At 40.0% G+C, this 13,678-nt stretch overlaps 2 protein-coding genes across 2 annotated transcripts; both read right to left on the bottom strand.

The window, feature by feature from the left end:
• Window positions 1-1,579: 1,579 nt before the first annotated feature.
• LOC135645308 (uncharacterized) lies at window positions 1,580-6,258 on the bottom strand. The gene is made up of 5 exons (XM_065163577.1): window positions 5,528-6,258; window positions 4,728-4,964; window positions 4,019-4,102; window positions 2,470-2,599; window positions 1,580-2,299 (listed from the first exon to the last, which is right to left on the bottom strand). The coding sequence occupies exons 1-5, from the start codon at window positions 6,097-6,099 to the stop codon at window positions 1,880-1,882; spliced, it is 1,443 nt and encodes a 480-aa protein (XP_065019649.1). The 5' UTR covers window positions 6,100-6,258; the 3' UTR covers window positions 1,580-1,879.
• A 429-nt stretch (window positions 6,259-6,687) lies between these two features.
• Window positions 6,688-10,869, bottom strand: LOC135644934 (uncharacterized). The gene is made up of 4 exons (XM_065162918.1): window positions 10,478-10,869; window positions 9,605-9,760; window positions 8,623-9,309; window positions 6,688-8,214 (listed from the first exon to the last, which is right to left on the bottom strand). The coding sequence occupies exons 1-4, from the start codon at window positions 10,814-10,816 to the stop codon at window positions 7,000-7,002; spliced, it is 2,397 nt and encodes a 798-aa protein (XP_065018990.1). The 5' UTR covers window positions 10,817-10,869; the 3' UTR covers window positions 6,688-6,999.
• Between the last annotated feature and the right edge of the window lie 2,809 nt (window positions 10,870-13,678).

The following is a 13,678-nucleotide window of genomic DNA, read 5'->3' on the forward strand; positions in this document are numbered from 1 at the left end:
CATTCTTATGAGATTATTCGTATTCAAAAATAACGAAAGAATGGACCAGATTTTATAAATTAAATTCCAAAATCCTAAAAATTTTTTTTAGGGATATTCCTATCCGATGGATTATACATACGAATTGCTTAATGAATCTTTTGAATATAAAGAATTATTATACACTTTCATTGTAACTAATGTTAGGCAAGTTACTTTGTATCCACTGCATTGAAATATATGTGAAATAATTTAAAATTTTTAATAATAATATTATACATATTTTTGTTTATTGTTTATGATCCTACTATATATTTTTTAGTTATTTATATTAATATTGTTTGTGCATCGGAAGAATATCAAAATGATAATGATGTAAATATGACGACTATGAAATCAAAATGGATAAATTATTTCTTTAAAAAATTATCAGTTTGTTTAGTTGGATGCATTTTTTATCCTTATATTAGATTAGATGACTTATGAAAGTTTAAGAGTATATATTAATATTGGTGAAAAAAATTAAAATATTAAAAAATTAGACATTAACTTTTATGATAAGTATAGCACTAATTATAGTAGAGAATATGATTCCTTAAAATTTTCTTTATATACGGATCACACTAGTGGGGTAGTAAAATCTTTAGGGTGCAAAACACTATTAGTATAAAGACCAAAAAAACAATTAAGAGGATCCTTAGGGCTCGAATTTCAATGTATCTAACAATTTATATTAAGTTTGTTGGCATCATTAGAGGTATAGAATTTCTTATTCTAGATTGAGGGGTGCGATACATAGCAAACCTTTAGTGCTTAAGAGCATATCATGAATGAAACTAGAGTGAGCACTTAAGGACAGATTGGACAGATCATGGATGAAATTAGAGTGATCCCAAATTAGTTGAAACTTAAGCATGCATAGACGAGATGATTGGACAAAGGTGATGAAATGAAACTAACGAAAACAACGACGATCTCATATTCGACATATCAACCAAAGAGACCGTCGAAACTTCCGACATCGATAACAATTAAATATTTATAATTTTACTCAATTTTATATTAAATTTTTTGATTATATCATTACATACGTTTTGGGCAATGGGAATCGAACCCACATGATTTTGCCCTTTCGAAGCTTGTAAACTTCAAAATGCACCTTTGAGGGTAAGAAAGATCCGACGGACTTAAGAACCTTTAATTCCCATACTCCTCAATCAATATGGGACTAAATGATCTTATCACATAGTAAATAAATAAATATAATAAATTACATATAAATCTCATCATATTGGCATGGGCCTTATGCACCGGTTGCAGCAGTATATATGTTAGACCAAACTTAAAATTAATGTCTATTTTATTAAATTTGGATTCTCTTCGACGGGAAATGATCTCACTTAGTTATGAGATCGAAATTTCAACGTATTGTCCAATGGACTGGCCATATAGTTTAATGCGACATCCTCCTACAATTTGATCTGAAACTACAGATTTCCCCACACTGCCAAATATGAATGCACCAGTGTTTCAAGACATGTCGGAGTTCAAAACTGAAATATACCAAAAGGGGCCACAATCTAGCCAAGACTGTCATCACTGAGAACAAAAGATAGGTTTCGTTCAGTCACTTGAACAATACGTTCCACAAAACTTGCAGTCGGTCAATTTCGGAAACCAAACATCATCAGGTTCCAACATAAACTGGCCCATATATATTTTGAAAGGTCAAGCAAAATCTTTCGAATTCTGAAATTGTGGCTGTAAAAAGCTGAATTATCGACTTCTATAACCAAGCATCATTCTTTCCGACATTTTTTGGCGCATGTACCGGTTGACAGCTTGAGCAAAAGTATAGTTCTGCAATGGCCTCGGCAAAATCTGAAAGAGGCCAAGGTATTCATGTCTTGTGCCTCTTCCTTAATCTGCTAGCAACACTATCATGGATTGGTTTAATATCATCACAGGATTCATTTTTCTTCTTGATCTTGCTTCTAAGCTTTGTGGGACTCTTTACTGCAGTATCTTCCGCACTATAGTCATCTGAACTTCGTACCCCATTTTCAGGGAGAGACTCGTTTTCCTTATCGGAGAGAGATTCATTTTCCTTCTCAGGGAAAGATTCATTTTTCTTCTTAATATTGCTTCCAAGATTTATGTTACTTGGCATCTTGCTGTTTTCTCCATAAAAGTCTGCATTTATGTTGGATGAATCTTCTGCAGAGACTGATTCAGAAGAATTCAGATCCCCAGAACTTGTCTGCTGCCGTCGTGACTGAATAAGATAGTGCGCCACAGACTTGTATCCCATACTGGCAATCTGGATAGAAACAGATGAGTGTTACCATGCATCAAACCCCAAGTCAGATCAACAAACAGCTGCATATTTGAATGCTCAAAATAAGACAGATAAAATAAATAATAGCTTCTATTATCTAGAAGCTATTTGATACTATTAATGGAAAAGATTGAAACAGAACAAGTATTTACTTTTCTGTACAGGGGGCCAGTGGGGCCCCATCCTTTCTTGATTCGACAGAAACTGCAATTGCAGATGCCCCGACAAACTGGACAGATCCAATTGGGATTCTTCATGGCTTCCAAAACATTCTCACCATACCTACAGAATGATTAGTATACCAATAACTAATTAGAAACTACCAAGACCGAAACGAGTTAAGCGAGCTTAAATTATGGAAAGTGGATTTATTTTTCCATAGATTGCACGCAACTGCTGAAATATTAAATATGCCAAAGTTTAAGGTAAGTTTTAGGCCTCTCAGCATGAGTTTTCTATACAACCAACTTTATTATTTCTTGGAAAACAAGCAACATTGTCTTGGAAAAATCTTTTTGGGGATTCAATCAGTCACTATTTCATTGTACAAATGGACAAAAAAAATGCTGCATGGTATTTACATTTACTCGTTATTAGAAAAAGAAAAAGCGATATGTTTGCTATCATAAGAATTATCATGAAAACAAAGAAAGTGAAAGAGCCAGTACTGCCAAAATCAACGAATTTCTGATTTTGGTGGCTATATGATTAGAAATGACTGTTATACCTCATCTCGTTGAACCTCATACACAACTAGCAGCTTTTAAGTTAGAATTTCATAGTCTTAGTAACTTGCAACCAATCTGGTGCAAAACATCTGGTGAATCTCAAGATGCTACAAGATTGCCAGTTATAAAAACTTTCCTTGAGAAGAAAATTACTTTTCTCGAGCAATGCAAAACCTGTTTGTGTCCTTAGTTGTTATACAAGTACAAAAACCACAAAAAAAAAGTGCAACCATCACCACCTAAAACATGCAGTTATGTATGTTAATAAGCATAATACTGCAATACTCAGAAAGAGCAATAGAAAACTTCATTATGAAGCATCCCTCCCTCCCACCCAAATAATCTCTCTTGTTGATCACTTCTTCCAGGTCTTGTTGATCACCCAAAGAAAAGATGATGATCCAAACCCTTGACCTTGAAGACTGAAGAGGTAGTTGCACCATGGAAAGGAAATACTTGATGGTGGCAAGTTTGGGGTGGTGACCCAGAGCAACTTCAAGTACATACTACCTCAAACATCACCATTTCTGGTACACAAGAACTAAATAGTTTAGGTTATTGCAAACCTTTTTCTGTTGCCACCAAATGACAGTCATCTCATTGGTGTTGCATAGAAGGGATGAAAGGGAGCTGTGAGCATGTTGCTTGTAAAATGCTACCAACTTGACCCCAGCTCTGTTGGGGCTCAGATCAATGACACGGGCAGCAATCAGATTGGTTTCTGGGCTATGAATTTGAAAATTGTATTGGTATATGTTCTACTTCGCCCGAGTTGAATCCTCAGGAATGGATCACTTTTGATGTCAAAGAAATGGATAACAAAAATAACCAAATTTTATTTTCTAAAAACTTTATTACTAAATATCCTCCAACACAAACGAATGAAATTGGAAGATGAAGAAAAATATGCTCAAATTATATAACTCTTCCTTTCATGTGTACGCAAAAGCCAAAGGTAGATAAAGAAATATACCTCATGAACAAACAATCTCCACAAAATTGGCCCTGGACAATCTTACACTTGCTGCAGTGTGTTCGGTGACCAAGAGTTTTTTGCCTGAAAAATGTGGTGTATATTTAAAACCAAACAACCTTCATATGCTTAAACAAAAAGCTGAAATGAGTTGACTAGTAGTTCAGAAGTATTGAAGCAACTTATCAACCACACAACACTGCTGACTATATGGCACTGACATATTAGTCTTTTGTGGAAAATAAAGGATATTGTGTAACCAATAAAATCATGCACAATGCACGCCTAACTCCTCTCTAATGCTAATACTTCAATCACCAATTTTACTTTGAAAATCATCTAAATGAGCATAAGGGCTAAATATGATTGGAGAGGTTTATTGAAGTGCAAAGTTATTAAAGAGTGGCTTCATTATATAACTGTATAAATCAAATGCTGTCTGAGATCATGCAGACTTCCTCAGATGGATCATCTAGGCTGACAGCTATGGCAAAGGATATAGAAAGTGAGGAAGAATACATATCCATACGAAAGTAAGAGCTAGAAATTTCCCCAACATATACAAAATCCATCTGATAAAAAAATGAAGACCAGAAAAGCTAAAGAAAAAAGAGACCTGATAGATCACCAGAAAGTGTATGCATTACCACAAATTCTGCATGCAGCAACATAATCAGAAAAAACGGAAGTTGCAGAAATCATTGGTTACCTGCACTGGTGACATGTCTTTCCTCTTATCTGATCATATATTCGCCTTCCATCATTACCATACCCATCCACAAACAGAGTCCAAGTTGCCTCACATTTACCTAGTAGCTTCTCATGCTCATCCGTATAAATCTCTTCCTTTGCACCTTCCTCAATCGAAATTGAGCCATTCATCTCAGAGCCCACATCTTTCTTTATAGGAATTTCTGCATAGCTAACTGGGGTTATATGTTGCAACCTAAGATGAACAATAAATGAACAAGGGACTTCATCAATACCCAAGGAATAAATATTAATTATTAGAAAAAAGAGTTAAGAATATCTGCTTCGATGAAATATATCAATTAAAAGGGAGGCAAAAAAGAATAGTGCAGCATATATGACAAAAATGAAACAAAGAAAAAAAACATTAATATTGAATTGTGAATGCCCTTGACTCCTAATTAAAGCCTTATCTTTCTTTGAAAACATGAATAAACCTGGCAGCCTCAAAACCCTAGAAATTTGATGCTGCCGCGAAAACGAGAGAAATCAAACCCCAGAAAGAGACGGGCAGCAAGCCGGAGTCAAATGATCGGAATCACAATTAACTCTACCAGCAAATTGGCGATCAAAGCTACAGAAGAACACCATGAATCCCTCACCGAAGGTCTGCTTATTAGTCCATGAACGGAACACAAGAATACCAAATTGAGAAAAGGCTAAAACCCTTGAGAAGCCCCAAACGGCGAACGAATGCCACGGAAACGCGATCCCACGGGATGAAACCAAGTCTAGAAAAGGAAAAGAAACAAGACGCACCTAGAAGAGCGCCTCGGTGGTTGCATCGGCGGCTTCTGGCCGCTCGTGGTGCCGGTGGTGGTGTCCCTCTTCCTCCGGTGATGGTAGGAAGGAGCGGAGGATGAGGCGTGTTGGAGGTGGGACTTGAGCCGGAGGGAAAGGTCAAGAATGCCGAGCTTCTGCAGCCTCTCCATGTTCTCCCGAATCCTCTCGTCCCGGACCTTCTCGTAGGCGTCCGGGGTGGAGGCGCCAGACGAGATCGGTGGCGGAGGGGGAGACGATGGACTGCTCCCCCGCTCCCTCCTCTTCTCACTCCGCGGCTCCAGCGTCGTCGGAGTCTCTCGCGTTGAGGTGCCAGATGAGATCGGTGGCGGAGGGGGGGAGGATGGACTGCGTCCCCGCTCCCTCCTCGTCTCACTCGGCGGCTCCTGCGTCGTCGGAGTCTCTCGGGTGGAGGCGCCAGATGAGATCGGTAGCGGAAGGGGAGAGGATGGAGTGCACCCCCGCTCCCTCTTCTTCTCCCTCCGAGGATCCTGCGTCACCGGAGTCCCTCGCTCCACCGCGAGAGACGCCATGCCTCTTGTGGTCACCATCGTCGTCGCTCCTCTCCCTAGGCTGGCTCAAACAAAAGGGGAGGGAAAGGAGGGGGAAGAGACAGAAAGAAGAGGAAGAGCGCTCAAAAGCCTAGGACAAAGGAAGGGTTCAAAAGCCGCACGTTTCACCTCCGGTGAGCGGACAGCAAAACCCTGCATTCGTCGAGGGGCCGAAGGAGCATCGGGGATGGTAAAGCGTCGCGAATTTAGCATGGGTAACGTGGCCAAAGCACAGCCGTCCATCATAGAGATCTCAAAGATGTTGGTACGTTTCCGGACACAGTGATATCAACGCTGAGATAATTTTACATAAATATCCCACAGAAGTCTTTTTTCAATGGCCATTTTCTCCCATTTAAAATATGTTGAAAATTTTGTCCAAAAATTGTAAAAAATCTCAATCAATTACAATAATAAGTGAGAAACCTGTCTATCAAACTTATGATCAAAATATATCAAACCATCCATTTCAAAAGTTATGGTGATGTCATAACACATATTAATCATTAGCATAGCACACCACTGCTCATAATACATAATAATAATAATACTTCAGAAAGTTCAAAATATATGGTTGCACCCCTAGTATGAAATAAGCTTTCTCATATACATGCACAAAAACACAAGCCCATAAGTTTAAGAGCATTACATACAATTGGAAACACTAAAAAGGTGGCTCCATGTGAAGCAAAAAACTCCTTGCTTCTCTCCCTTGGTCTCTACTCATCATAATATTAACACATTTGAACAAAAATCTCTAACTACAACATTAACAAGTTATCCTAACCTTAGTATTTAAGGCCGACTACATGAATCCTTTTTCGTAGCTCACCATCATTCAGATCTTGGGTTAAGTCGAGTGCAAAGACAAATTGTCGATTGAAACAGCAAGGATGAGGCCTAAACAACCTCCACCTCCAAATTTACAGACGTGGTTAGGAAAAATGCCACTGCTGATTCCACTGGCCATGAAGACTCAGCAGCTGATTCTACTGGCAATGAGAGATCAGCAGTTGCCTCTCTTGTCCATGAAGCCTCGATAACCGACTCCACTGGACATAAGAACTCAGAATCCGATACTGCCAAGTGTAGTTCTGATGCTGGTTGGAAAAGCTTTGCCATTACCTCTTTGGAAAGCTCCGTGTAATGAAATTCTATCTGAAGACGGTGGTGAATTAGTGTTGAAGTTGTCAGTCCTTTTCTTAGATCAACTTGGAGCTCCCTGACCGGGATGGCAGCGAGAAAGCTCTTGATGTACTCCTTGCAGGATTCCTGCCCTCGGCATATGAGTTCATCCTCCATATTAGCATCCCCGATGTCCTGCTCCCCAGAAAATTCCCCCTGCTTTATACCATCATTATGTTGGACTTGAGTTTCAGCATCTGGCACATTGCCACAGGCAGGTCTGCTTTCATTCTTATGTTTGTGAATTGTTGTGGTGTCATCGAACTTTAAAATGTAAGCCTGGTTGCACCCTTCATGAAGTCTCTCCCCAAGCGTGTCAATAATGTAGTAAGCATCATGCTCGACCTTGAGGATGAAGAAGTGATCATTCCAGCTAACGATGTAAATGTGAGGACCACAATCAGAAAAATACTCTGGTTTAGTTCGGTTGATTTCATCCCAGATGTTGTCAAAGGACATTGCCCCATGCAGGAAGTTGAAGCTGTCACTATCATCAGTTCCTTCAGGATGGAAGAACCCCACAAAGGATTTTGCAGGGACAATAGAAAGCGGTCGAATTTTTGCCTCCAGAACAGTCTCGAGGTCAAAGTGTTTGTCAGGAAAATGCTCCCTGTATGTCTGGTTCTTACAAAGTGTCCTCCAATCTAGAGAACCTTCTCGTATGAGATTGTCAAATTGAGATTTGATGGGCATCATATGGGGATTAGCCTGAAACCAATCAGCAATAACAGCAACAAGCACAGTGCAAGCACTCTCACCAGATGCTTGTTCACTCCTCTGATCAATTGATGCAAGGAATGCTTGGGTGCAGAGCTTCAAGCGACCATCACGGCTTATTACCTCCTTCAGCTCCCAGCTTCCTACCACAAAATTATCGTCACCAAAGTTGGATACTGCTGGATAGTTTGCCACCGAATTGTCATACCAATTCTGCAATAACATTAAAAGTACTTTCAAACAACCTGTGACGTTGTAAATGATCCTCGTAGACAAAGCAGATTACGCATGTATAGCCACCCATGACACATTAAAAATAATTTTATCCTTTGTGTATAAACATAAAATCTTTAATCTTATAAATCAAAGAGAAAAACATAAGCAACACAAAAAGAACAAACACAATAAGATAAAATTTGAAAAAAACACAAAAATTGCATCATCTTTGAATGTTTATTAAATGCCTTAAGAGCACTTTGACACAATCGTTTAATCACTACAAGTATATGTACCTAATGTGAGCTCATATACATCTTTCATGGTAAATATAGATAATATTAAATATCACATGAGGTATGAGAGTTACCACGAAAAAGATAAAATTGAAAAATGATAACATACCACAGCACAAGTTAATCCTCCAACAGAGCAAAGCTGACGACGATCAAAATCTATGTCATCCCCACCCTCTTCTCCATATGATTTCTTTAGCAGAGGCTCCCCTTTAGCCTTTGGAGATCTGAAGTTGAGCCTGGTCTTTTTCCACGGAATGATACTTCTCTTTGAAACAAAGTAAACAGGGTGCTCAGGTATAGATATTGATGGCGCATCCTCAACATCTGAATAACTGACATCTGATTTTTGGTGACTGTAGTAAACCAAATCATCATAATCTGTATTTGTCATCATATCAGAGTAAAATGATCCTTCGATGTAGTTTGCAGATGCCAAGGTTCCATAACTAAAAGATTTTCTTTCACTAAAATCATCCTTGTTTTCTTCTACATTTTCAACATCATCGAGGGAGTCTGTGTTACAGGGGTATGCATGTTCAGCATCATCATTTCTAGGAGAGCATTTCTCTTCATTGCCGTAATCCTCTTGGTATGCTTTTTTTGCCTTTCGACTTAAAGCTAAAGCTTTAAGTATATTTACTTTTCTCAATCCAGATTTAAGAGTATGTGGCTCATCCTTCTCACAAGGGAATGCATCACCAAGGGGAGGTGACGAGGGGACAGGAACTATAGAACTCTGCACTGCCTCTGTCTGTTCTTGTATGGTCCCCAACTCCAGTAAGTTAAGTGCTATCTGTGACAGGAAGCTACCATCATGTCAGTAAATATGAATGTCAATGATGATAGAAGGTAGAAGTGGCAGATTCCAATTTAGAATATAATATTGCCACTTTTGTTGCAAAAGACACAAATCCATGTGTTGATTAACCACAGTTGAACACTAAGCAAAATAACAATGAATCTTTGCAATCACTTTGATTAGATTGTTTTAATTAACGAGTGGCTTTATTTGGGCAGTTGATTTGTTGTTTTACAATAATTTTTTTGCACACAAAACATCACAGCAAAATCAACAGAGAGTAACGTACATATAATGTTGGCTGGGATTCATTAGGGATGCCCATTGGCAACAAAGGAACATCGATCTCCATCTCTTTTTGTTCTGCAGTGGGAGCAAATTCTGCCAGGTTCACAGAAGCCATGCCAATCATACAGGCCTTGATCTTAGGACCTTCACTTAGACCCTAATGAGAAGATAAAATAGAAAATACGTGATCAGATAGTTGTGTTCAGCTCAAGGGGAAACTAAACCTTCCTCAGAGCATACACATGTAAACATAGAAATTACATGACCAGAAGGAAGAATACTGTAAACAGCTTCAAAATAAGAATGGAAACTGACATAAAGTTCAGAATCTTTGGAAACTAAACCTTCCATGGAGAATTTGTAGAGTTACAGTCAAAAAATTCAAAGGAAGGGCATTGTGTTAAAGGTCTAGTCAACTGATTACGGATTTAAGACTTCAGTTAACGTGTTAAAGGTAAAAATTAGGCACCCAGAGGAGGTTTATTCAACTCAACAACAATGACAAGGAATTCTTGATTCACGAACTACTCAGACTGTGTAAACTATTGAGGAATTTTCTTGAAAGGTCGCTCAAAATCAGCCATTTCAACCCAGAAAAAGAAACAGATTGCAGTTTTGACATGACAATTAATGGATATGAAATTAACAAAACACCAACAAAATTGATAAAGCATGTCTATGTAGCTCAATAACAATCTTATGTATGCATTGAGACATTTGAGAACTTACGAAAGGAGTTGTTTTGATCCCAATCAAAACCCTAACAAAAAGATAAAAGGAAACACCAAATCGTACTTGGACAATCTGTAACAAAAGCATAGCAACTTGTTGGGAACAATCAGAAGCAAGAACATAAGAGAAAATTAGGACTTACCATGAAAACGGCGAAGGCGATCTCCCAGGGTAGGAAGGCACCGTTCTCCTTGTGAGCGGAGAGGGTGCAGGCGGTGAGGAACTCCTCGTCCCACTCTACGACGCCCCCTTCCCGGACCTCCTGCTCCCTCGTCCGGTTCCGCCGCACCCCGCCACGCCGCAGCGAGCTGAGCGGCGTCTTCGAACCCTTCCACCTCACCTCAGCCACGGCAGCAGCTCTGGCCCCCAACCCCGACCCCGTCTCCGGCAGGCCCTCGATTCTTCGCACCACCAGCCGCATCTCGTACCTCTTGGACTGCAGCAGGGACCACGGCCGCCACCTCATCATCCTCGCCACCATTTGCCGTGCGACCACCGCCGAAGACCCAAGCAAACGGGTGGATACCGAGATGGATCCTCTGCCTTCGCGTCGGCCTTATACAGCTTTACCTCCGATGCCAACTGCAGCACTACATGTATGTTTACCTATATACCCTCGTCGTCACGGATAATGACCAACAGTTGTGAGATAAAAAAGTTCGAAATGGAAGAGTATTTTGGGTATATAGAAAAAAATTTAGATTGCGCATTAGATATGGTTAAAAAAATTTACCATCTGGCAAACGACAGCTACATAATTCATTTACATATTTATGGGTGAATTTTGACTTCTTTTCTGGATTAATCTGTTAACATCTCCCAATTACAATTCATATGATGCAAATAAAATAAGAAAAATGTGGATTTCATGGCATTTAGAAACCGGCCTCCCTCATTTCTTGAGTTCTTACCATCAGTTCATCACAGTAAAGAAGATGATAGCAAACGAAAGCGTCTGTTCCCAACTCATGCAGCCTATTCAATGGCATTTGTCCCATCCAAAGTCTTCCCCCAAGTCAACCGAGGCGAGGGAGAGGTCCCTCGCATTGTTTTTCCAAAGGCAATAACGTTCGATTCATGGTTTCACACGCAAACAGCGGCCCATTCATGTTGATGTGACACCGAGGTCAGAATCGTGGTCTCATCCTCGTCCTTCTCCTCTCCTTCATCCACTAGTTTGCTTTCGATCTCCGCAACAGCAGTATCTATCATCCCCGAAACCTCCAAGTCCTTGCAGCACGACAGGATGGCGAGTCAGCGGTGACTTCGGGACAGAGATCACTGTCCATTATCATTATTATTATTAGTCATCATCCACTGTCGGTCACATCGTTGAAAGATCGAAATTGTGCGTGTCATCTTCCGAATACAAAGTGGGAGAGAGATCAAAGTCAACGCGTGTTCTGTGGATTGCCGGTTGCTGTTCATGCAGCAAAAGAAATGTCTGACCTCAATTCACTGAGTTCAGGCTTGATGGTCTTAAGCTACTCTCCACGACGACGAAGCAATTACAAATGGTTAGTTAGACTGTCACTCGCGTACCTGATCTCCCTTCCTGTTCTTGGTGGCTTATTGCATGTGCAGAAAGCGGCGGTCATCGACCACATCGCAGAAGGGAAGAAGATGACTCTGATACATAGATTATAGACACGCATGGAGAAAATAAATGTTGAGAAAGAGACGGCTCACTGAGAAGTTTGGTGACCACCTGTAACATATCGAGTCTGCGAATGGTTTGGGTTTGCAGCCCCAGAAACCTGTTCCTCGCTTTGTAGTATCGAGATTCTAATAATCGAGTCATTTGGAGATGACGTTTCTTCTTCCATTTGGCAATGATGTGACAAACTGAGCTAAGGCGAGCTGCAATAGGCTCTTTGGACTTTGACATTCCATGTGGTTCTCAAGTCCACGTTTCGATTTTGTCAACTCAATTCATTCCTGCAACATTAAGGCTCTTTGGACTTGACATTCCATGTGGGCCAGATGTCGTCTCCAAGCCCAAAATAAGGAGTAATATCAAAGCCCGAATGTTGCAACACCTGCTGCTGCCCTTCTCATAACTATGCTATTTCACTTGTATTATATATATATCTATCTATATATATATATATATATATATATATATATATATATATATATATATATATATATATATATATATATATATATATACTGTGTTATATTTATGTCAGAACATAATTGGGCTTTTCATAATAATTTTGCTGATACCAACCAAATTGCCACCGTATCATATCATGATTTTGATGACCGGCATGGTCTTCCCATGTCGGAAGACATGGGAAACCGTGTCCCTCGGACTCGGAGAATAATCTCAGGCTCGACTCCATCAACATTCACATGGCATTTCTGCGAGGAGACTTCTCTCTACTCCAATTTGTCTTCGTCACCTTCCCTGTCTCTTTAATCGCAGAGAGTGATGGCTCGACGGCCATGTACAACCCATCGATTTCTGCAGCGCACATCGCCCTTGCTTCTCGGGTGAAAAGAAAGTGAAAACACGCAGCTGATTCCTTGAAATCGTCTGGTGATCTACTGAGTTTTCTCTATCTTGGGAGGTAGTCGTGACATCTGAATCAAGCTATAAGCTATAGAGACGAAGATCAAACTCCAAAGATTCTGCCTGTCCTCACTGTTCTTGTACGAAAGAACTCTTGCTGGTGTGCTCACCGAGTTGCACAGTAAAATCTCCCAACATGGACAAGAGTGAAGTTGATGCATGAACAAACAGTGCTACTTACTAGTAGAAAACCAAATTAATCGGACGATCTTATCTTGGATAAAAAGAAGTTCTAAAAACAAGATGAAAATGAGTCCCTATCTATTTCTCAACCACTGCAACAGCTTTGTGGAGTCAAACTATCCAATCTGATGGGTGGAAGCATATGCTTGCGAACACACCATATGGTTGAGGGCAATTCCTCCATTTGCCATTCAGAAGTACTTGATGTAAATTTCACGAGCCTCGTAATATAGTAAATCAAGATTTATGTCCTGAAATTACAGCTTCTCTCTCTCTCTCTCTCTCTCTCTCTCTCTCGTCCCAGCTATATCCCCTGCCCTCCCCACATGCAGGTAATCAGAGCTACAAGGAGAGAGAGAGAGAGAGAGAGAAAGTAACAAGCTCTCACCCACTGATCATTCCCTCAATCATAACCCTTCTACCTCGTTCACTATTATTCTCTCCTTTCCTTTACCCGTGACTTCCATTTTGGATAATGATGTGGCTATTAATAAGTCCCTACATTCCGTTTCAGATCCTCAACTTCTTTCTTTCGCTCTTAACAGATCTCCGAAGACCTCGTCGAAGCCTTGGTGATCGGAT

This window comes from Musa acuminata, chromosome BXJ3-8 (assembly GCF_036884655.1).
Source record: "Musa acuminata AAA Group cultivar baxijiao chromosome BXJ3-8, Cavendish_Baxijiao_AAA, whole genome shotgun sequence".
Taxonomy (NCBI): Eukaryota; Viridiplantae; Streptophyta; class Magnoliopsida; order Zingiberales; family Musaceae; genus Musa; species Musa acuminata.

Bases quoted from the DNA above. Each gene is read 5' to 3' on its own strand.
- LOC135645308 (XM_065163577.1), bottom strand. From the start codon at position 6,099: ATGGTGACCACAAGAGGCATGGCGTCTCTCGCGGTGGAGCGAGGGACT. The intron at 4,103-4,727 runs GTAACCAATGAT...CACATTTTTCAG, and splicing joins AAGACATGTCACCAGTGCAG to GCAAAAAACTCTTGGTCACC. The intron at 2,300-2,469 runs GTAAATACTTGT...GTTTCTATCCAG, and splicing joins CTGGCCCCCTGTACAGAAAA to ATTGCCAGTATGGGATACAA.
- LOC135644934 (XM_065162918.1), bottom strand. From the start codon at position 10,816: ATGGTGGCGAGGATGATGAGGTGGCGGCCGTGGTCCCTGCTGCAGTCC. The intron at 9,761-10,477 runs GTAAGTCCTAAT...TCTTCTCATTAG, and splicing joins TCGCCTTCGCCGTTTTCATG to GGTCTAAGTGAAGGTCCTAA. The intron at 9,310-9,604 runs GTACGTTACTCT...TTCCTGTCACAG, and splicing joins AATCCCAGCCAACATTATAT to ATAGCACTTAACTTACTGGA.